Source organism: Marmota monax, unplaced genomic scaffold (genome assembly GCF_021218885.2).
Source record: "Marmota monax isolate L192 unplaced genomic scaffold, Marmota_monax_Labrador192_F-V1.1 WCK01_AAM20220418_F8-fsc00092, whole genome shotgun sequence".
NCBI classification, from domain to species: Eukaryota; Metazoa; Chordata; class Mammalia; order Rodentia; family Sciuridae; genus Marmota; species Marmota monax.
Window position 1 is genome coordinate 4531603 of NW_026692583.1, and position 23913 is coordinate 4555515.

Here is a 23913-nt window from a genome sequence, read left to right on the forward strand (position 1 = left end):
AACACAATGCCTTTATTTTTATGTGGTGCTGAGGACTGAACCCGGGTCCTGCCCATGCTAGGCGAGTGCTCTACCGCTGAGCCACAACCCCAGCCAGTAAATTTATTTTTAATTGGTATTTTCCTGTGGGATGTATGAAGGATTACCTTCTTTCTTATACAATTTCTTTCTTTTAGGGTTAATATTTTTTTTAGGTCCATTAACTCCAATCAGTATGGTTATACCATAATAGGGTAAATCTCCTCTTAGCATAGTCCATAACAAGAGGTTCCATTTAACCCCGATTCCTGCCTTATATTGGAGAGGGGAGAGGTTTCTGGGAATTGAACCCAGGAGCACGCTATCACTGAGCTACATCCCCAGCTCTATTTTGAGAGAGGGTCTCACTAAGTTGCTGAGGCTGGCCTCAAACTTGGAATCCTCCTGCCTCAGCCTCTGGATTGTTGTAATTACACGTTGTGTGCCACTGTGCCCACTTAGCATTACTGGTTTTCATGCTTTTGATTACATGGCTATATAGTTCCTATTGCCAGCTCTACCATTCTTCCAAGTCTTTTTTTTTTTTTGGTGGTGCTGGGAATTGAACCCAGGGCCTTGTGCATTCGAGATATATCCCCAGCCCCCTTGCAAGTCATTTTATATATTAATTGTAATTATTCTTTTAAAAAAATGATCCATGCTTTTTTATATATATATATATATATATATATATATATATACATATATATATATATATATATAGTTGTTGATGGATCTTATTTTACTCATTTATTCTATGAGGTGCTAAGAATTGAATCCAGTGTTACACATGCAAGGCAAACACTCTACCACTGAGGTAAAACCCAAGCCTTAGTTATGTTTTTTTTTGGTATTAGAGACTGAACACAGGGGCACTTGACCGCTGCGCCACATCCCCAGCCTTATTTTGTATTTTATATTTTACTTAGAGACAGCATGTCATTGAGTTGCTGAGCGCCTCGACACTGCTGAGGCTGGCTTTGAACTCGCAATTCTCCTGTCTCAGCCTCCAGAGCAGCTGGGATTACAGGCGCATGCTACTGTATGTTTATTTCTTAATGCCTTCCTTAGTGAATCTTTCAGATTTTATTATGAAATAAATATGCACATTTTTAGTCTATAAATTTTTTAAAAATATACTTTTAGTTGTTCTTGAACACAATATCTTTATTTATTTTTATGTGATGCTGAAGATCGAACCCAGGGCCTCATATACTGGGTATGAGGCAGGTGCTCTACCACTGAGCTACAGCCCCAGGCCCTAGTCTATAAATTTTTTGCTGTGCAAAAAACTCTTCAAAAACTAGAATAATTCTGTTTGATTCTAAAACATCAAGGCAAAGAAAACAAAATATTAAAATATCGTCCTGCATAAGCCACTTCAGAATTACTAGATTTGATGGTTCATTCTTACTGGCTAGTCATACTTGAAAGACCTGGTTCACAATCCATTCCAATAGCAGTTCTCAGCTTGAATACTATTGGGTAGTTTGAAATTCTCCAACAAACATACTTGCTGAGTGACAGAATTTTTAGCTAATGAAATCATCCTGCTAAAAAGTTAAAAAGCTGTGACAGCAAAATTAAAATTCATACAGAATAAGATTACAAAATAAGATTGAAACAGCTTAAATCCTTAGACTCAGAACAATGACCATCCTTATCACTGCTAGTATTCCAACAGGATTCCTGTGAGTAGATAAATCTTACCATATGGGGGTCACATGAGATGATCTAAGATTTTTTGAACAAAGCACTCAATGAATCCATTCTACATGGTTTAAGATTCTGCTTAAATCCTTCCAGAAACACAAAACTCACATACAGTACTTTTAAAGAATTCTGACTACTAAAAATATCATTTTCTTACTGAGCCAAACTCTGAATTCCCTGTTTTCTTCTCTCTTCTACAAGATAATTTGTAAGTCTGTGAATAGATCTACTACTCTGACATCACCAGATCAAACTTCTTTTCCAGGCAATCATTTTTCTTTCTCATGGGCTTTCAAATCCTCCTACAACCCAGAACCCTCTAGTTTGGATGTATTATAATTCATCCAGAAATTCCTGCGCTTGGTGTGAGCCCTTTAAGCACAGTATCCCAAGAACTGCTCTACTAAACAAACATAAATGGTGACAGCCATGTAAGAGCCCCATGGAGAGACCACTGGGACTCCTTGCCAGTTAGGGAATACACTACTCCATCTGCCTAAGATGTTTCACCTACAGAGCCCTGATGGACTCAAGATAGGGTCACAAAAAAATACTCTAGTCATCTCTAGACCTATGCTCCCGATGTGCATCATTCATTCCCCATAGAGACAATGGAAGATTTTCTGGGAGAACAGATGGTGGTGGCCCTAAGACGGGAAGACTTCTAACCTTTGACACAACCTTCGCTGAATTATTTTTGAGCAAAATAGATAGAAGTCACTGGCTTTCGTTATATATGCTATTATTTCTTTGAATGGTACTCTGTTCCACCTCAGGTACATAATTCTTCAGTGGGTAGAGTACTCCAACTGTCCAGGATACTTCAGGCTAAGCACTAAAATTCTTTAATGTGGAACAAGATATAAAGTTCCCATCAATGAGTGGGCAATTTGTCCCAAAACACATTGCTGTGTATGAGTACAAAACACACAGGCCCTCCACCAGATATAGAACTGATTCACATCAAAAATTCAATACATGCATGAGCCCTGATTTCACCCTCGAGCATCGCCAAACACTCAAGGCATGACAACTAAATATAATGTAGTGTCCTGCATCAAATGCTGGAACAGAAAAAGAGCATTATTGGAATAATGCCTTCCTTAGTGACTCTAGAGGCTATTTAATAGTAATATACCAACATCAGTTTCTAAATTGGGCAAATATAATTATTTAAAGTATTAACTTATTAAAATATTCACCAGCTTTAGAGGAAGCTGAGTATTCAATTACTCTGTACTATTTTGCAGCATTTCTATAAAACTAAAATCATTCTAAAATAAAGTTTTAAGTTATAAAAAAAAAATCCCTGACACTTCAGTTTCAGACTGCTTCAGCAGAATAAATCAAGGTTTAAAATAATCAGTGACTAACTATGGCACTTTTTAGCATGTCAGAGACAAGACATTAAAAGAAGAGCCCACTGCATTTCATAAAAATTAAAAATTTTTGTGTTGGAAAGGACTTTGTTAAGAGAATAAACTGCTAACCTACAGAATGGGAAAAAATATTTCATCTACAATGAAGAACTTGAATATAAAAAGAATTCCTAAAACTCATGAGTGAAAAGAAAATATTAAATAAATTAGAAAATGGGCAAAAGACACATTTCACTGAAGAGAGTCAGATGGTAAATAAATACAGGAACAATCATTATACACCTAATGTTTTCTCCCCGCCCCCCCTTTTTTTGGAGATGCTAGAGGTAAACCCGGACACACTAGGTAAGCACTCTACCACTGAGCAATATATTCCAGCCCTTTTACACCTACCACAATGACTAAATCAGTGACAACACAAAATGCTGGTGAGAATTCAGAGAAACTGAATCATTCACTTGTTAGTGAGAATTTAAAATGAAAAACAGTTTATGGCTGGGGATGTAGCTCAGTTGTCACATGCACAAGTCCCTGGGTTCAATCTCCAGCGAAGGAAGGGAGGGAGGGAGGGAGGGAGGGAGGAAGGAAGGAAGGAAGGAAGGAAGGAAGGAAGGAAGGAAGGAAGGAACAGTTCAACCATTTCAGGAAAAACTAAACAGGCAACTACCCTAAAATCCAGCAACTGCATGTCTGGGTAATTTTTCCAATAGAAACAAAGATTTGTGTTCACACAAAAAGCCTGTACCCAATGCTCATAGTAGTATTATTTATTATAGCTAGCACCTAAAAATACTTTCAACAGGTCATTAGTTAAGGAAGTTGTGGTGCATTCATACCATGCAATACTATTCAGCAACAAAAAGCTATGAACCACTGATACATGTAACAATGAGGATGATTCTCCACAGAATAATGCTAAGGGAAAAAAGCCACTCAAAGGGTTACACATAGCATGATTCCATTTATATACCATTCTTAAAATGACAAAATTATAGACTGAAAATTTATTAGTAGTTGCCTAGAGATAGAGAGAGGGGAAGAAAAGGTACAGGTAGGTGGCTATGGATTAAAAGAGGCAGTGTAGGTCTGAACATAATCCAAGTGACTCAGTAAACAGAGGCAGGAGGATCACAAGCGAAGCCGGGCTTGGCACTTGATAAATCACTCCTATTACACACATATGTACACACAAATAAATGCCTATAAAACTGGTAAAAATCTAAGAAAGCTCAATAGATTATATCAATGTCAATTTCCTAATTATATTACACTATAGTTATGCAATATGTTGCCACTGGGGCAAAATGAATGAAGCTACATGGGATCTTTCTGTTATTTCCTCAAATCCATGTAAATTTACAATTATCTCAAAATAAAATTATATTTTTTAAAAGAAGAATCCAGTCATTTGCCACAACTTTATTCCCACAAGGGCTTAGTTTGACAAGAAATCAAGTCTTCAGGCCAGCTACCCCAAAGACTGAAGCAGGAGGCAAATTCAAGACCAGCCTGGGCAACGTAGCAAGACTGGGACCCAAAATAAAATAAAAAGGTATGTATGCAGATGTACCTCAGTGGTAAAGTACTCCTGGGTTCAATCCCCAGTACCAGGTAAAAAAAAAAAGAGAGAGAAAGAAAAATTGAGCTTTCGGTATGATAGCACCTGGAGTACTTACCTTGCCAGGGCAGTTATAGTTCTCCTATTCATCAGTCATATTCATCAGTCCCACACATTACAGGAAACCCAAACAGTTATCTACTTTTAGTAAATAGAGGCACTTAACCGAATTCTGACACATACTTACCTTTGTACCCTGTGTAGCAGGCAAGAGGTCAACAAACACCTTCAGGTCTGTAAAACAACACGGTTTATCCCCAAACTTTTTAAAATACTGGAACATTAATTCTTCTGGGTCACCTAAGGGCAAGGAGGGGGGACATTACTATATTATTTCTAACTGAAGCAATTCCTAATTTAAGTGAGAGGTCTAATTTGGAAATATTTCAATTAAAGTGTTGCTTAATGCTTGAATGACAAGGAATGAAAATAAGAGAAGGCTGGATGCATATCGGTTTAAAGTTCCCTCTTACGTTTGAGTTTTCAGCTTCCCTGTTATTGTACCTAGGAAATATGAAGCTATCTTATTCAGTTAAAATTTACATAGCAAAAAGATTTACATTAAAACTCAAACAAAAAACATAAGATTATATGCAAATGTTAAAAACACAGCTTCTCTCCACAGTTAGAAAATTTAAACCTGAATTTAAGAGAACTACCAGTTCATTTTAATTTCCTTCCAAATAAAAGCAAAATAAAATGAAAATAGAAAAATAAAATGTTCCCAAACTGACATAAGATTTAAGAAACAAGAATTTTTTAAAAAAATATATTTTTTAGTTGTCAATGGAGCTTTATTTATTTATTTTTATGTGGTGCTGAGAATCAAATCCAGTGCCTCACTGATGCTAGGCAAGTGCTCTACCACTGAGCTACAACGCCAAACCCGAAACAAGGATTTTTAATAAAAGGTTTCTGTAAGATTGTATGTCTAAATTCTTTTTCCTATTCTTTGTTAAGAAATACCCATGCTTTAACCAGATTTTCAAAGAACTCTGTGACTCAAAAGAAACTAAGAATCATTCACTGGTCTGGCAAAAAAAATGTATGGCTACTAGACAAATTCACATTTGCAAGATGGGGGCTGATAAGACCCGGGGTAGATAAAGCAGGTATCAAGGCAGATTCAGACACTTTTAAATTCAGCTTTGCAAAGAAAATATGGGCACTTTCATTTGCAGATCTGGAAGTAGCATAGACTGAAATTACTGAAGTAAACCCAAAGAGAGAAGCCAAAGCTGAGGAGGAAGCTCATGTAGGGCATTTGCCTAGCATGTGGAAGGTACTGGGTTTGATCCTCACTGCAAAAAAAGAAAAAGGAAAAAAGAGGAAGAAAGAGAAATCAGCACGGAATTGAAAACTGGCTATGAATAAGCTACTACAGGAATGCTAGAAAAGTGCAGTTAATTTTAGAAAGTTCTGCCAAGGACATCGAATAATTAAAAAGGACAGAGATGTTCTAGAACAGATTTCAAATACTGGAGTGCTCATTATATCAGAACAACTGGGCTCCCCAAAAAAACCTCTTAACTTTTTTGTTGTTTTTTTTTTTAATATTTATTTTTTAATTATAGGTGGACACAGTATCTTTATTTTACTTTCATGTGGTGCTGAGGATCGAACCCAGTGCCTCACACATGCTAGGCGAGTGCTCTACTTCTGAGCCATAACCCTAGCCTTTAATTAACTTTTAACAAGGACAAAGCTTTGATATCAATAAATGGGGAAAAGTAGTTTCATCGGAGCTTTCTCCTTAAAAATGAAGCTGAGGGGGACTGGGATTGTGGCTCAGTGGCAGAGTGCTTGCCTTGCACGTGTGGGGTCCTGGGTTCAAACCTCAGCACCACATAAAAATAAATAAATACAGATATTGTGTCTGTGTATAACTAAAAAAAAAAAAAAAAAAAAAAAGAAGCTGAGAGCTGGGCTTGTAGTTTGGCAGTAGAGAGTTTGCCTAGCATGTGTGAGGCACAGGGCTTGATCCTTAGCACCATATGTAAACAAATAAATTAATTCATTAATAACAAAGAGATACAGTGTCCACCTATAATACACACACACACACACACACACACACAAAATGAAGCTGACCAATGGAGAGTTCATTATCTTAAATTTAGCAAAAGTTGGGCTGGGAATATAGCTCAGTTGGTAGACTGCTTGCCTAGCATACAAAGGCCCTGAGAACAATCCCCAGCACCACCAAAAAATAAAAAAAATTAAAAAATAAAAATTAAAAATTAGCAAAAATCAGGTTTTATTAAAACTGTAAGGTAATTTTCAGTATGAGAAGTAGCTGCTTTTGGCAGGGGGGTCATTTTTCCAACAAAATCATGAACTAGCACAATATAACATCTTACGTTTCTGATTCAAGGAGATGCTAAGAAACTAATTTATAAAACATTTAAGGGCTTCATCAAATTTCCTAAAGGCTTCTCTTAATGCTTTACTATTGGTATCAATCTCTTAATGCTTTACTACTGGTATCAATCTTTGCTCCCTTTATAAATTTAAACTTAAAAAAAAAAAAAGAAGAAATTTAAAATTTCTCTTTAGCTGCTAACTGCTCTAATTCTGTCCAGTAGTACTTTGTCATTAGTTTTGTGAGTGCTTGGAACAGATTTAAGAAAACTTTTCATCTACTTCACGAAATCCTAAAACTCTTACAAACCTGGCAATTGTTATTGGAACTGATTTAACTTCACTGTGTTAGCAACAGCTCTGATGGAACAGGAAAAAATGAAAACATTAGGCCAAATTGAATGAGTAACAGAGAAATAATTTTGTAAGTGATCCATTCATTAGTAAATATTCTCAGATAATAAAGATGTTTCCTTCCTCAACATGACTTTCTCAATATAGGCCTCAGATGATGAATACTGCACTCTAGTACTAAGGGTATCCCTGTATCTTCTCCAGGTTTCCCAAATATCATATTTTCTTACCTAGTTTATATTCATCATTACAACCTTGACTTCGTAAGCGCCTGATCAGCTCCAATTTAGCTAGATGTGGTCCGCGGAGATGGCGAGAACTTTTAGATTCTTCTGTTATCCGATCTTCTATAAACTTCACAGCCTCTTCCGCAGAATAATGTACTTCTCCTTCTAAAGAGCTAGATATAAACACATGAAAAAACATGTTATTGTCTCTACTATCCTTCCCCAAGTTAAAAGTCAAATTAAAATATTAAGAAAAAATTTTCAAACAAGAAACAACACCTTGATAATTATAAAACAATAAAAACGGTTAGTGTGGTGGCACACACCTGTAATCCCAGTAAATCTAATTCCCAGTAACCTTGGGAAGCTGAGGCAGGAGGATCCTGAGTTCAAAGCCAGCCTCAGCAAATTACCAAGGTGCTAGGCAACTCAGTGAGACTCTGTCTCTAAATAAAATACAAAATAGGGCTGGGGATGTGGCTGAGTGGTCAAGTGCCCCTGAATTCAATACCCAGCACACACACACGCGCACACACACACACAAAAGCGGGGGGGGGGGGATTCTTACTTTCAAAGGAATATATTATAAGACAGAAAAGGAGAGTTAAAATGGCTGACAATGAAATTCTTAAGCTACCACATATTAAAAAGTGACACTATTGGGCTGGGGATGTGACTCAAGCGGTAGCGTGCTCGCCTGGCATGTGTGCGGCCCGGGTTCGGTCCTCAGAACCACATACAAACAAAGATGTTGTGTCCACCGAAAACTAAAAAAAAAATAAATATTAAAAAGTTCTCTCGGGCTGGGGATGTGACTCAAGCGGTAGTGCACTCGCCTGACATGTGTGCGGCCCGGGTTCGATCCTCAGCACCACATACAAACAGGGATGTTGTGCCCACCGAAGACTAAAAAATAAATATTAAAAAAAAAAATTTCTCTCTATCTCTCTCTCTGCCTGTCACTCTCTCTTAAAAAAAAAAAAAAAAAGTTCTCTCTCTCTCTCTTTAAAAATAAATAAATAAATAAATGACACTATAGCTGGGCATGGTGGCATACACCTGTAATACTATCAACTCAGGAGGCTGAGGCAGGACGATTGCAATTTCAAAGCCAGACTCAGCAACTGAGAGAGGAGGCTCTAAGCAACACAACAAGAACCTATTTCTAAATTAAGGGTTAAAAAAGGGAAAGAGTCAGGGGTCTGGATGTAGCTCAGTGGTTAGGTTTCCCTGGGTTCAATCCCCAGTACCCCCCCCCCAAAAAAAAGCCACTATAATTCAGGAAAAAAGATGACTTACTGTTCACCTTCAGCAGGAGGAGTCCAGGCCTCTTCAATCAGTCGAAAGACAGAATCGAAATAAGTCAGATAGAACTGCCAGTCATCTGAGCTAAAATCAGATTGAATGATGCACACAGAATTAAACCCAAGTTGTGACAAATCTGCCTTAGGAACCATGATGTTAACTTAATTTTCTAAGTTTTAGTTTCGTATGTGCCAAGAATAATCCACCCCTCCCTCTGCAGCCCTAAAAGGGCAGCACTCAAGTGTCACTTTCAAAGTGAAAACTTGAAACAAACTACTCTGTACTTCAATAAAATGACCAGGTCTAGAAAACTAATATTCCTAACAGAAAACTCCCCACACAGCACTATCAAACTGGAGGTGGCATAGGTAGGAAGGAAGCCTTATTTTAAGCTTTACTGAATTTGACAAATAATAATTTTCAACATTCATTCTCAAGATTCAACTAATATTTAGCATCACGGTGGTAAAAGTACCATTATCTCTCTTTACTAAAAGATGAAGGCTCATTGAAAACACATCCAGGACATAACTACAAGAATATTCTATGCCCAGCAATCTCAAAATACACAAATAAAATGTGTCTACAGTGAAGTCTTAAAGCCTCACTGTAGTCTCATAGCACAAAAAGCAGCATCTACTCACTTTTTTAGTAAGAGGCGCCTGGAAAGGGCATTACACTCTGGCCACCTGCTCAGCTTCTTATACATAGCCATGCATTTATTTTCCCGACTCTGAATCTCACTTGTCAGCTTCTCTGCAATTAAAAGTTACAAAAGTTGGTGAACTGCTTTCATTTCTACTTACAACCAGAGGCTCCGGGTTTAACCCCCAGTACCAAAAAATAAAATGGAGGGGAACATGTACCTTTTGAAGGATATAAAGAAATAGTAAATGAAAGAGACTCTGGGGTAGGTGTTTAGATCTAGGATATCTTCCACACTCCTTGAATTTTCTGAATCCAAAAATTATTTTCAATTAAAAAGTTGTTTAGATGGGATATAATTATATCCTGTCTGATTCAAATGTAATAAATAACTTAATTAATTAATTAATTAATTTTAAAAAGAAGTAGTTCAGGGGCTAGGGATATAGCTCAGCCGGCAGAGTGCTTGCCTTGCATGCAGAAGACTCTGGGTTCAATCCCCAGCACCACAAAAAAAAAAAAAAAAAAAAAAAAGTAGTTTAGGTGCACACATCTGATATCCAAGCACCTCAGGAAGCTGAGGCAGGAGGATTGGGAGTTCTAAGCCAGCCTCAGCAAAAGCGAGGCACTAAGCAACTCAGTGACACCCTGTTTCTAAATAAAATACAAAATAGGGCTGAGCTCGGTGGTCAAGTGGCCCTAAATTAAATCCCTGGTAACTCCCCCACAAAAAATAATTTAGGGCTAGGGTTGTAGCTCAGTGGGAGTGCTTGCTTTGCATGCATGAGGTGCTGGGTTCAATCCTAAAAACCACATAAAAATAAATAACATAAAGGTATTGGGTTCATCTACAACTAAAAAAGACAGCTGTTTAGCTGGGCATGGTGGCACGTGACTATAATCCCAACATATTGAGAGGTTGAGGCAAGAGGATCACAAATTGGAGACCAATCTCAGAGCTTACCAAGGCAGGCCCTAAGCACTCAGTGAGAATTTGTTTCAAAATAAAAAATAAAAAGAGCTGGGAATGTAGCTCAGTGGTTAAGTGCCCATGGGTTTAATCCCTGGTACAAAATATAACAAGGTGACAATCATACATGATTCTTTTATATCTTCATATCTTTGTTTCTGTATGAGGAAGGACTTTTTTCATATAGAGGATTTGATTAACAATTTTCCTGTCTTAACAGGAAAAAATACTCTAGGGGCCTGGGATTATAGCTCAGTGGTGGAGCACTTGCCTCTCACATGTGAGGCACTGGGTTCAATCCTCAGCACCACATAATAATAAATGTATTGTGTCTGTCTACAATTAAAAAAAATAAAAATTTTTTTTAAAAAAAGGAAAACTTTAATAGTTACCTCCTAATTTCCCTCTAATGACATCCAAGGCTTCCTGATACTTTCCCAGTCGTTCCAAGATCATGTAATAAAGTTCAACCTTGTAGAAGAAATAAACAAGTGTAATCATTGAAACTTTTCAATAAATGATAGTCATACGAAAGTTTTTAAAATAATAGAAAATGATATATCTTCTAATGAGATGAAGCTGTTGGAAACTGCCACATAGGAGCTGAGCATCCCTTAGCTCTGAGTGATGAAAATGTGGAGACTGGTTTCCCTGACAGGGAGGAAAGTAGATCCCCATTTCCACTCAGCAGAAGAGCACAGCTTTGGGAGTGGGCATTACCTAGTGCAAGCGGGCTGCCCCTTGTATCATTACCCCTCTGCCTAATATGAATGGAATGTTCTTTTGAACAGCCTCCCCCAATAAAACCTAGGTTTGAGGCATGCCCCCTCTTTCTTTCCTGCCTTGCCTCCTTTGTGGGAGCTGGGTCAGTGGGGCCATCACAGAACCCAAAGAAAAAGGTATTTTTCTGTCTGTGTCATTAATTTGTGTTAGCCCAGTTCTCCCGGAGTGACCCTGACTGGTTTAGTAGTGTGTTGCGAAAGAAAGTAATAATCAGACAACAGTGTCTTCCCCATGCATACACATCTCAGCTTGCAATATTTGCTAGAGACAGCTCAGTGTTCATTAAACCTAAGCAGAGAGCTTCCAAAGCTTCACATATACAGAAATGACAAGACTGGAAACGCAGCTATACAGTTGGAACAAATCAACAGTACATAATTTTGCAATTCAAACTAGTGGTACAAAATAATGGAATCACAAGAGTTGAGCTTAAAACACTCACTTCAGCCTCAGCTTCTATCTTGTCCTCTTTCACCATTTTTTCTACCATTCTCTCAGCAAGGGGCAGAAACATCGTTTTTGAGAGGTTTTCATCCTGTGCTGATATAGACTAGAAGAGGGAAGATACATATTGAATTCTAATTCTCTGCTTGAACTATTTAATATTATCATGAAGACCATTACTGTGATTCTGGCACACACTTATCAATCCACTATGTCATATATTAGACCTAATCTAAATCTGTCAAAGTTATACATTATAGAGTGGTTGGCTTTACAAGAGATTTCTTTACTAAACATTCATCATCCTACCAGGTGTGGTGTGGTGTACCCCTCCTGTAATTCCAGCTACTCAATCAGCTGAGGCAGGAGGATTCCAAGTTTGAGACCAGCCTAGGCAATTCAGTGAGAACGTGTCTCAAAATAAAAAATAAAAAGGGCAGAGGATGTAACTCAGAGGTAGAACCCCCACTGGGTTCAATTCCCAAAGCTACCAAAAAAAAAAAAAAAGAATCACTACCCCATGCATTCTTGAAATACAGAACTTCCATGATGACATAACTTATAAATAGGTTTTTTATACATTTCTCTAGAAATATGTAAAGATCAAGGATATCATCAGGTGTTTGAAAAAGAAAGCTTTATGGACATCTTTTTTTTTTTTTTCTTAAGCCCCCTCATGTATTTATTTATTTATTTATTTTAAGATGTTAACAGGGCTGGCATTGTGGCTCAGAGGTAGAGCACTCACCTAACATGTATGAGGCACTGGGTTCAATCCTCAGCACCACATAAAAATAAAACAGATTTTAATAGAACTAAAAAATAAATATTAAAAAAATATGTTAACATATTAAGAGAAATGCCAATTCCTCTTATTCCTGCACTTTATTATTAATTAGTTAATTTAAATTGATAATTAAAATTAACACATCAGTAATTTTAACATTGTTGGAGATTCCGCTCAGAACTCACCCCTTGCAAACAACTTTTCAAGGTAAATATTATAAAGAAACTAAGGTTAAGACATTCCCCTAAAAGCTCTATAAGTCATGTGGTAAAAGCCACATGTATCTGAAGGCAGACATGTCTGACCCCAGAACATCTGTTCTTAATCACCACATTTTACCTCCTTCCTCCCTACCCTTTCCTACATAAAAATCTCACTTTGATCCTTACAGCAGTTCTGGGAGATAACTGTCTCCATTCTGCAAAAGAGCAAACTGAGGCTCAGAAAGGAGAAATGCTTAAGCAAGACCACCCAGTTCAATGCCCTGCTCACTAACATACAGTATTGTCTTTAAAATAAACATCAGATTAAAATACCAAACACTTCCAGTTAACTTGATCAAATAAGCCAGCAATGGATCAAAGCCTCAGGAAATACACCATGCTGCATACAAATAAACTAATATACCAACTCATAAAGAATACCAAATCCCCAACTTAAAAAGTCAACTGATAGGCCAGCACAATGGCACATGCCTGTAAACCCAGCTACCTGTGAGGCTGAGGTAGGAAGATTGCAATTAGTCCAGCCTTGAGAACTTAATAAGGCCCTGTCTTTAAATAAAAAGTAAAATGAAAGTACTGGTGATGTAGATCTGTGATAGAGCACCTCTGGGTTCAATCCCCACTACTGGGGTTAAAAAAAAAAAAGTCAACTGACAATACGTAAAGTCCTTGTTTGATACACACACTGCAATTCATTACCCAAGAAATTCAGAAGACACATTAATATGATGATTTTAAAGACAAACCTCAATTCCATTCTGAATGCCATACTCACTTGCATAATTAAGCTCATCACAGACCAAAAGTAGTAAGGGTTTTTGGGGACAATCTTATACAGAGCCATGCCAGCCTGAAAGACAGAGAGCCATAAATACTTAATTCAGAAAACATCATATGGAGACCATTAATAACCTAGATATGTGGCAAGAAGTTTCCCAAAGGAACTGCAACATAATTAAAAATCCCAGTTGGTTTAAGTGCCTAGTAACTTGGTGGCTACAGCAACAGAGGTAATCACAAAGGTGAATTTTTACATCATGAGTGATATTTCACCAAATGCAATTCAGTGTAGTTCTAGTAACAACCAAGCAAACACAAAATTTGAATTATAAATGTATATCAATAAGCAGTCTTTACTGAAGACACCACATTAGCCAGTTATAGTAAAACAAATAAGCAAAAAACACCAGATAGTATATTTGAACTTAAAAATCAGAAAAAAATCACTATGACATAACTTTAAAAAATAATTATTAGGAAAATACTCAAATTCTTTCAATATATCACTAATTAAGAGCTAATCCTTTCACACTGAAATGTATAATATGCTAATACTTCAAAGCAAGGACAGCACAAAAGAGTGAAATACATCTATTCAAATAACTGAAAAATCTGTCCATAATTAGCCAACTAGTAATTGAAGCTAAGAACTCCATCAGCTAATTATCATAGTTGCTACTTTATATCTTTTAAACTTTCACCAATCATCAGTCTACTTCCAAAATTACACGGAGCCCCATAAGGCAGAAGAAACTATCCCTGCCAAAGATACAAAGATTTGAGTCTCTGTCCCAAAGGTTTAGCATGCACAAAGCCCTGGGTTCAATTCCCAGCACTGCCATTAAAAAAAAAAAAAAAAACACCTAGGAAAAGAAGAAAGTATACAAATAACTAAAATTTACTTAGTGATAAAAATAAATGTCATGGGGCTGGGATTGTGGCTCAGCAATAGAGTGCTCACCTAGCACATGGGAGGCCCTGGGTTCGATCCTCAGCACCACATAAAAATAAATAAATAAGATAAAGATAATGAATAGGTAGATACATAGATAAATGTCACACTCCTATAATCCCAGCTACTTGGGAAGCTGAAGCAGGAGGACTGATAGTTGAAAGATAGCCTTGGGCAACTTAGTGTCTCAAAATAAAATAAACAGGGCTAGAGATATAAATCAGTAGTAGAGTGCTTGTTAGCACACAATACACCCTGGGTTCAATCCCCAGTGCCCAAAAATAAATAAATAAAATTCATAAAATTGTCATATACTAAACGCTATGCTAGGAGCGGAGCAAGGTGGTACTTGCCTGTAATTCCAGCAACTTGGAAGGCTGAGGCAGGTGAATTACAAGTTCAAAGCCAGGCTGAGCAATTTAGCAAGATCCTGACCCAAAATAAAAATTTTACCAAAATGACTTGGAATGTATATTAGTGGTAAAGCCCCTGGGTTCAATCCCCACTACAAAAAAATAAAAATAAACAAAAAACCAAAAACATCATGCTAGGTGTTTCCAGAAAACGTAAGGTTTATTTCCTTTCCTCTTCTTTAAGGAAAAATGTGTTGATCCCAAGAAAGGATTACAACTTTTTTAACAGATTGATTTGGTGTAGCATATTCTTTTTCAGGGAGTACAGGAAATTGAACTCAGGGGAAACTGAACTATGAATCACATGCCCAGCCCTATTTTGTATTTTATTTAGCGGCAGGATCTCAATGAGTTGCTTAGTGCCTTGCTGTTGCTGAGGCTGGCTTTGAACCCCCCCCAATCCTCCTGCCTCAGCCTCCCCAGCTCCTGGGATTACAGGCATAAACTATAGGGCCCAGCTGGTGTGGTGTATTCTTGGTTATCAAAAATACTCATGTAGCTTTGGGATTTCAATTGGTAAATATGATGTGTGGGAAAGCATGATACACACTACAATCTCATTCACACAAAATGGAATGTTGTGTATGTATACTTATAACCTGTGGGGATGCATCCAAATAAGCTGCTTATGAGTGGATAACTTTGTTCTTTGCTTGTGTTTCTATTTTTCCTTTAATGCACATATTACTTTAAAAAAATAAATAAAAGAAGCTATTTTTAAAACCTGTTTTTTTTTTTTTAAAAGCCTCTCTCAAGTAGCACTCCTCCATATGGACCATGAAAGTCAAACAGAATGTCTTTCCTAGATTGGGGGTAAGGATAAATATTCAAGTATATATGAATAGTTAAATGGGTATGTCAAATATGAGTAGGGAAAAAATTAGTCTGAAAAAAACCCAAAACATTAAAGAAAGTAAGTCAAGATGGTTAGAGTACTTGCCTAGAATGCAGGAGGCCCTGGGTTAGAGCCCCAAAATGGATGGAAAGAAAGAAGGAAAACAGGAAGAAAATCAAAGGACATCTAGTAACCTGGTGGCTACAGCAACAGAGGTAATCACAAAGGTGAATTTTTACATCATGAGTGATATTTCACCAAATGCAATTCAGTGTAGTTCTAGTAACAACCAAGCAAACACAAAATTTGAATTATAAATGTATATCAATAAGCAGTCTTTATCTGAGAGTAGGGGAAAGGGTTGAGAGGTAGAGTTACCTTTGTTGTAAAGATTTCAAAAAGGAGCCTCCATGGAGTAGGGAAATGATAAATACAAAACTATATTCCTCAAGGAAGAGTATGTCAGCAGTACAGTAAAGAGACAAAATAGGAAGAAAGGAAAGAAGAGCGGATGAGGCGCTAAACCAGGATGAAGTAGATCAAATAAAAAAAACTAAAAGCACTGTAGAGGCAGAATCAAGATGATGTGCAGACAGAATGAATATACAGGATAAGATAAAGCACCTGGGATGATTTGAGGTGCCTAACAGGGTACACACACTCTGGAGGTAAAGAATGGAAAGTGTTAGAAAGTCCATTTTACTTATCTGGGAAAAGGAAACATTTTTATGACGACATTCCTAAAGAAAAAAGACTGCAGAATATCAGAAATTACTATAAAAATTTAATATAAAATAAAACAAAACTTTCAGGTCCATACCCTGTCATCTTGCAGACTTGCAGAAGATCTGCTGATACAGAAAATTTTGATGATAGACAAGTTTTGAAACATGGCTCTAAGTTGGTGACTCAGAACAGGAATATCATTTACAGGAAAAGGAAAGTCTAATTAAGGTACAAATGAATGAACGACAACTCTTCATTAACGGTGATTTTAAATATTACCTGTCAAGCATATGATTTGGAGTAAATTTTCTGATTCCCTGGCTTCCTTTCCTCCAACCTCCAGATATTATGCTGATGCTACTCTAGGCAATGGGGATTCAGCATTGAACAAAACAAACAAAAGCCTTCACTCTCATGAAACATGACATTAAATTTGTAAAATACCTATTACCTTTGACTGACATGTCACATTCAAAATAAACATGTGTATGTGGGCGGAGGGTGGTGTTACAGAATTTTAAACTACCTTTTAAACAACAAAGGTAGTATGAAAATTACACATTCCAGGCTGGGGATGTGGCTCAGTATAGAGCACTTGCCTAGCATGAACAAGGATTTATCCAAGCAGAACAAAAAATAAATAAATAAAATAAAAGAAAGAAAATTAGACTACTTCATTCTTCCAATATATCAGAATGGAATAATGCAAAAGCAATATATGGTTAAACTATATTAAACAACTTGTTAAACCACACTAAAGCAGTATCTCCAAAAATAAAGAATGTATATACTCCTGGCAATATGTCAAGCTAAGCTATACAAAAATGAAACCTAGCTCTATGTTAAAGCAATATGGATTTCTTTTCCTTTAACCAAAATTTACATGAATATCATTATTGTATGAACTCATCATTTTCATGAATGTGTGTATATACACAGTACATGTGTATTCTATTGGGTCATAAAATTAACACGTTTTTTTAAAAAAATATAAATCAAGATGAAAGCAACCATAGCTTTATACCCTGGTAACATTTTGGCACATACTCTTAAGAAACTTTGTTTAAAATATATTTCCAAGGCCAGGGTTGTGACTCAGTGATAGAGCACTTGCCTACCATGCGTGAGACACTGGGTTTGATCCCTAGCACCACATAAAAATAAAAACAAATAAAATAAAGGTATTATGTCCATCTACAACTAAAAAAATATTACAAACACCCACACCCACACACATTTCCAGCTAGGCATGGTGGTGCACACCTATAATTGCAACAGCTCAGGAGGCTCAGAGGATCACAAGTTTAAGATCAGCCTCAGCAACTTGACAGGGTCCTAAGCAATTTAATGAGAGCCTGTCTCAATAAAAAATAAAAAGGGCTGGGGGCGGGGGTATGGCTCAGAGGTAACCTGGGTTATATCCCCGGTACCAAAATTATATCTCACACACACACTTTTTTCCTGCCTAGAAGTAGAGATGTCATTAAGAATTTATATGTATCAGACTGGGGTTGTGGCTCAGAGGTAGAGCACTCGCCTCGCATGTGTGAGGCACTGGGTTCGATCCTCAGCACCATATAAAAATAAAGATATTGGGTCCACCTATAAATAAAAACTAAATATTAAAAAAAAGAATTTATATGTATAGATGTTTGTATTGCCAATTTTTTTATTTTACATTAAAATAAAATGACAATCTCTGAATACTTTTCTTGAAAAGATCAATAAATTATGATAAATTTTTTAAAGAAATTACATTTGGACAAAAAAGAAATTCTTCTAATTTGAAACCTGAATGAAGGAATGTAAATATTGATTTTAAGGAGTAAGTATTTATAATAACATGGTATCCTTCACCCTACCCGTTTTAGCAATTATTATAGTTTGTTATTTCAGGTAAATAATAAGATAAAATTTAAAAAGCTTTGCTTTCAGAAGGCATTGTATCCACAAAAAAAGCAATTCTCTTTTGTTGGGCCAAGGATTTTACCCAGGGGCACTTAACCACAGATACACATCCCCAGTACCCTACCCCTTTTTTAAATGAGTCATTTAAAAAATAATAATAATTTTTTTAGTTTTAGGTGTACACAATATCTTTTATTTTACATTTATGTGGTGCTGAGGATCTAAGCCGGTGCCCTGTGCATGCTAGGTGAGCACTCTACCACTGAGCCACAACCCCAGCCCCTAAATGAGTCATTTTTTTAAATGTGATTTTTTTTTTATACCTTTATTTTATTTATTTTATGTGGTGATGAGGAAAGAACCCAGTGACTCACATATCCTAGGCAAGCGCTCTACCACTGAGCTACAACTGTAGCCTCCCCAGTCCTTTTTTATACTTTATTTAAATTGAGGAGGCTGGCTTTGAACTTGCAATTCTCCTGCTCAGACTCCTGAGCCACTGGGATTATAGGCATGAACCACAAGGATCAGCTATAAAAAAGCAATCCTTAAAAATATACTAGCTTGGGGTCAGGCACAGTGATGCACGCCTGTAATCCCAGCAGCTCAAGAGGCTGAGACAGGATCTGGAGTTCAAAGCCAGCCTCTGCAAAAGCTAAGCAACTCAGTGAGACTCTGTCTCTAAATAAAATACAAAATAGAACTGGTAATGTGGCTCAGTGGTCAAGTGCCCCTGAGTTCAATCCCCACTATCCAAAAATAAATAAATAAAAATTAAAAAATTTACTAGCTTGGGGCTGGGGTTGTAGCTCAGCAGCAGAGTGCCTGCCAAGTATGCGTGAGGCACTGGGTTTGATCCTCAGCACCACATAAAAACAAACAAATAAAGTCATTCTGTCCATCTACAACTACCAAAAAAAATTTTTTTTGAAAATTTAGTGCCCCTCAAAAAAAAATAAATAAATAAATAAATAAATAATATATATATATATATATATATATATATATATATATATATATTCACTAGCTTAAAGCTGGCTCTAGAAACACAGGCTTGTAGTTCCAGATACTTGGGAGGATAAGGCAGGCGGATATCAGGTTCAAAGTCAGTCTCAGCAACTTAATGAATTGAGTCTCAAAAAAAAAAAAAAAAAAAAAAGGTTGGGGATGTAGTTCAACAGTAGAGAGCCCCTGAATTCAATTCCCAGTACTGATAAAAAAAAAAACAAAAACACTAATTTGACTTCCTAACTTAATGAGCAGGTTTCATTTTTCTGGGACATCAGCTTTACCAACACACTAGTTCAAACATGTCCAAATGAGGTTCCTTCAAATATATACAAAGAACACCTAAAATACAATAATTGGTAAATACATCATTGCAGGCAGACAAATAACAAAACAAAAAAGCACTGTTCCAGAAAATGAGGCATTTTCCCCTGTTGGTTTAAAACATCTCCACAGGCCAGAAACAAATTAAATTTACAAATCAGATATAAACTTTTAAAGTTTCTGTACTGTTCACTTTTTGCTCTGGGATTTCTGCCCATTTTCTGAAAATTTAACAGGAATCTAACCAGTGGGACACTTTGACCCAGACTTACCAAAACCAAACAAAACATACCATTAAGCCACAAAAGAAAAGTCAGTTCTTTCCCAAATAACACATTTAAAGAACTTGTAATAATAACTGTTCATCTCCACACACAAATATATGAATTCAATTACACACACACACTCTCACTCATAGCAGTTAAATCACATTAGAGAGACTTTTACCTTTAATAGTAAATCCCTTAGCCCAGTAGGTTTGGGAGATAAGTTACCTGTTGCATTTTCTTGTATTCACCCACTCTGGCATAAGCCATGAAGAGATGAGAGTGATACTCCTCACTGTTGGGGACTTTCTTCACAGCTGCCTCATAAAGTTTTGTAACCAACTCCGCTAAGATTAAAAAAAAAAAAAAATGAGACTTAGTCATACTCCAATAAATTAAACCCTAAAAGCATTTTAATTTGTCTTTTATTTGGTGAAAAGAGATATCACCTATCATTAATGAAAGAGATATCTGCTTTGCCTTACCTGGTCATTACTATTCCCTTGCTTCTTGTTAGGATGAAACATGGATTAAATCAAGCCTCATCACATTTACAGTATTTACAGACCCTCCAGGACCTGGCCTCTCTCTCTCCTCCCTTTTTCCCAGGAGTTTATCATCTAGATACATCAAACTATAATTCCACTAGACTCCCTGTGATGTATCATAACTCCATGCCTTCATATTCTTGCCTCCACATAGATTCTCCCCCTTCTTTTATGCTTAGTGAGCATGACCCAACACCCAATTCAGATTTAATTTTCTCTGCAAGACCTTCCCTGAATACTGTCTCTGCTTCTCCAGTCCAACTGCATCAGTGTATCTCTCTGCCATCTTAGAATCCAATAAATAATTCTATTACAGCATTTAGTAATACACAATGCAGTATACATCCTAATGATCCATTTCCCATTATGAATTTTGAGGAATATCCAGGCAGAAAAGAGTTTTCTTCATTTTTGACTCATACTGATACAATACCTGGCACAGAGAAACGACCACCAACATTTGTGAAATGGATTTTTTTTTTTGGTTTAGGTACTGAGGATTGAACTGGGGGTGCTTTGTCACTGAGCTACATTCCCAGTCCTTTTATTTTATATTTTGAGACAGGGTCTAACTAAGTTGCAGAGAGTCTTGCTAAGTTCCTGAGCTGGCCTCAAATTTGCAATTCTCCTGCCTCAGACTTGGAAGTTACTGGGATTACTGTGCGCCAATGTGCCTATAATAAATTATTTTTTAAAAACACTAGAGGAGAATCAATATACCTGAATCAATATAACATCTAAATAATCAGATATAATACTTCAACTTTAACCTTTTATAAAAGTGTTTTATTTTACCTTTTATATCAAGTTTTATCCTTTGTAAGAACTAAAAACAAAATTAAACCATAAAATAACATTTTATGTCCAGTAGGTTTAAAAGTTAAGAACACTAAGCATTCCACCAAGCATAGTAGTACACACCTATACTCCTGTCAACTCAGGAGGCTGAGACAGGAAGATCACCAAATTCAAGGCCAAGCTTTGCAACTTAGCAAGATTCTATCTCAAAATAAAAAATAAAAAGGGCTGGGCCGAGGCTGTAGTCCAGTGGCAGAGTGCTAGCCTAGCATGTGTAAGGCACTGAGTTCAAGTCTCAGTACCACATAAAATAAAGTATTATGTCCATCTACGACTTAAAAACAATTTTTAAAATTGGGGGGTGGGATGGGGTAGTGCTGGGGATGTAACTCCACCACAGAGTAGTACCCCTGGGTTCAATTTCCAGTACCACCTAAAAAAAAGAATACCAGATATTAGCTTGGGTAGTATGCATGTGTAAGGCCCTAGGTTAATCCCTAGAAGAAACAAAGAAAGAAAACAAAATAAACCAAGTGTTGAAAAGGTTGTGAGAGAATCACAAACTGCCAGTATCGATAGAAAATGATGACATTCGACATACGGCATAACAATTACTTGCCCAGAGTCCCCCAGTGAAATATTATCTGGCAACAAAAATGAATTGAGCACAACCACTTGGATATTAGAGGAAAAATGCAAATCATAGAGTATACTGTATAAACAATTTACATAAAGTTCAAAATCAAGTAATAATGTATTATTAGTTAGGAAAAGAAATGTGGTGATTATTTAAAGAAAAGTAAGAGGGCTAGGGATGTAGCTCAGTGGTAGAGCACTTGCTTTGTATGAAGAAAAGAAGGGAGGAAGGAATGAGAGAGGGAGAGAGCAAGGTGGGAAATGAATAAAAACGGTTCAAGGTATCAAGTACCTCATGGGGGAACTGAGATTAATGAGTAACATCACAGAAAGCCTATCTAATATCAATAGTTCTTTATTTCTTAAATTGAGGGGTAAATTCATGAGTATTCATTATGTATCAAATTTACTAGTATTTTATGTGCAACATATTCTTTCATAGTATGTTATGAAAAAAATGTATGATTTCATAGAAAATTATTTTAAAAAACAACAATAAAAACTTTATTTAAGGCCAGGTGTGGTGGCACATGCCTATAATCCCAGTGGCTCAGGAGGCTGAAGCAGTAGGATTATGAGTTCAAAACCAGTCTCAGTAGAAAGCGATGTGCTAAGCAACTCAGTAAGACCATGTCTAAATAAAATACAAAATAGGGCTGGGGATGTGGCTCAGTGGCAGCTCAGTGGTCAAATGCCTCTGAGCTCAATCTCCAGTACCCAAAAAACAAATAACGCAAAAAAAAAAAAAAAACAACAACAACACTTTATTTAATGCAACTTCTTTACCAATGAAATGAAAGATATGCTCTGAAATAATGTGGGGTAAGGTATGGACAAAATAAAATTAGCCATGTATTAATAATCGCTAAAGGTAAATAATGGTTACAATGGGATTATTATGCTATTCTACTTTCGTTTATTTGAAATTTTCCATATTAAAAAGTTAAAACACCCAGCAAGATCTCCAAAAAATAAAACTTAAAAAAACTGAAGTTAAAATAAGGACAAGGGCTTCTTTAAGCACACCATAAGGTTACAAACAAATTCATTTTAATCATTTCAATTCAAGGAACTTAATACAAAGTAAACTATCCTGTCTGTGAAGTCTTTACAAAGCGTTGGGCACAGTGGCACACAACTATAACCCCAGAGGTTTGGGAGGCTGAGGCAAGAGGATGGTGAGTTTGAAACCGGTCTCCGCCAAGAGTGAGTTTCTAAGCAACTCAGTGAGACCCTGTCTCCAAATAGAAATATAAAATATGGCTGTAGATGTTGAGTTCAATCCCTAGTACCCCCCAAAATAAAAAAGTCTTCACAAATCATGGTTAACATATTAATCTCCTTACTATTAACCATGCAAATCATGAGTGACAAATAAATCAAACAAAACAAAACAGAACAGAACTGGATCAGAAGCACGTGAAAACTCCTAGGTATGATGGTGGCAGCCCTCTAATCCCAGCTATTCAGAAGGCTGAGAGTCACAAGTTCAAGGCCAGTCTGGGCAATTTTGAGAGATCTAGTCTCAAAATAAAAAAGGGCTGTGGATGTACTTCAGAGGCACAGAGGTAGAATCCTCCTGATTCCCAATTTAACAAAGGAGAGAAAAAAAAAAAAAGAAAAGAACTATCCAAAACCAGGAACTCATGGTATGTATACACACAATGAATATTACTCAGCCATAAAGAATGAAATTATAGCATTTACCAATAAATGGATGGAACATGCTAAGAGAAATAAGCCAATCCCCAAAAAACCAGAGGCTGAATGTTCTCTCTGATATGTGAATGTTAACTCACAATAAGCGGGGACAGGGATGGGGAGAGAAATAAAACTTCATCGGATTAGACAAAGGACAATGAGGGAATGGGAAGAAGGATGGAAACAAGAA

At 36.6% G+C, this 23913-nt stretch overlaps 1 protein-coding gene across 3 annotated transcripts in view; it reads right to left on the minus strand.

Moving 5' to 3' along the window:
* Naa25 (N-alpha-acetyltransferase 25, NatB auxiliary subunit) overlaps positions 1 to 23913 on the minus strand; it is a 76159-nt gene that overhangs the window by 33179 nt on the left and 19067 nt on the right. For 2 of the 3 annotated variants that reach the window (XM_046446202.2, XM_046446201.2), the window contains exons 4-11: positions 20269 to 20387; positions 13604 to 13678; positions 11816 to 11923; positions 10983 to 11061; positions 9620 to 9731; positions 8970 to 9059; positions 7674 to 7843; positions 4916 to 5028 (exon numbers count right to left, since the gene is read on the minus strand). In XM_046446202.2, coding sequence (XP_046302158.1) covers positions 4916 to 5028; positions 7674 to 7843; positions 8970 to 9059; positions 9620 to 9731; positions 10983 to 11061; positions 11816 to 11923; positions 13604 to 13678; positions 20269 to 20387 — 866 coding nt within the window. The remainder of the gene's footprint in view (positions 1 to 4915; positions 5029 to 7673; positions 7844 to 8969; positions 9060 to 9619; positions 9732 to 10982; positions 11062 to 11815; positions 11924 to 13603; positions 13679 to 20268; positions 20388 to 23913) is intronic. The other variant, XM_058579883.1, reaches the window with a different exon arrangement.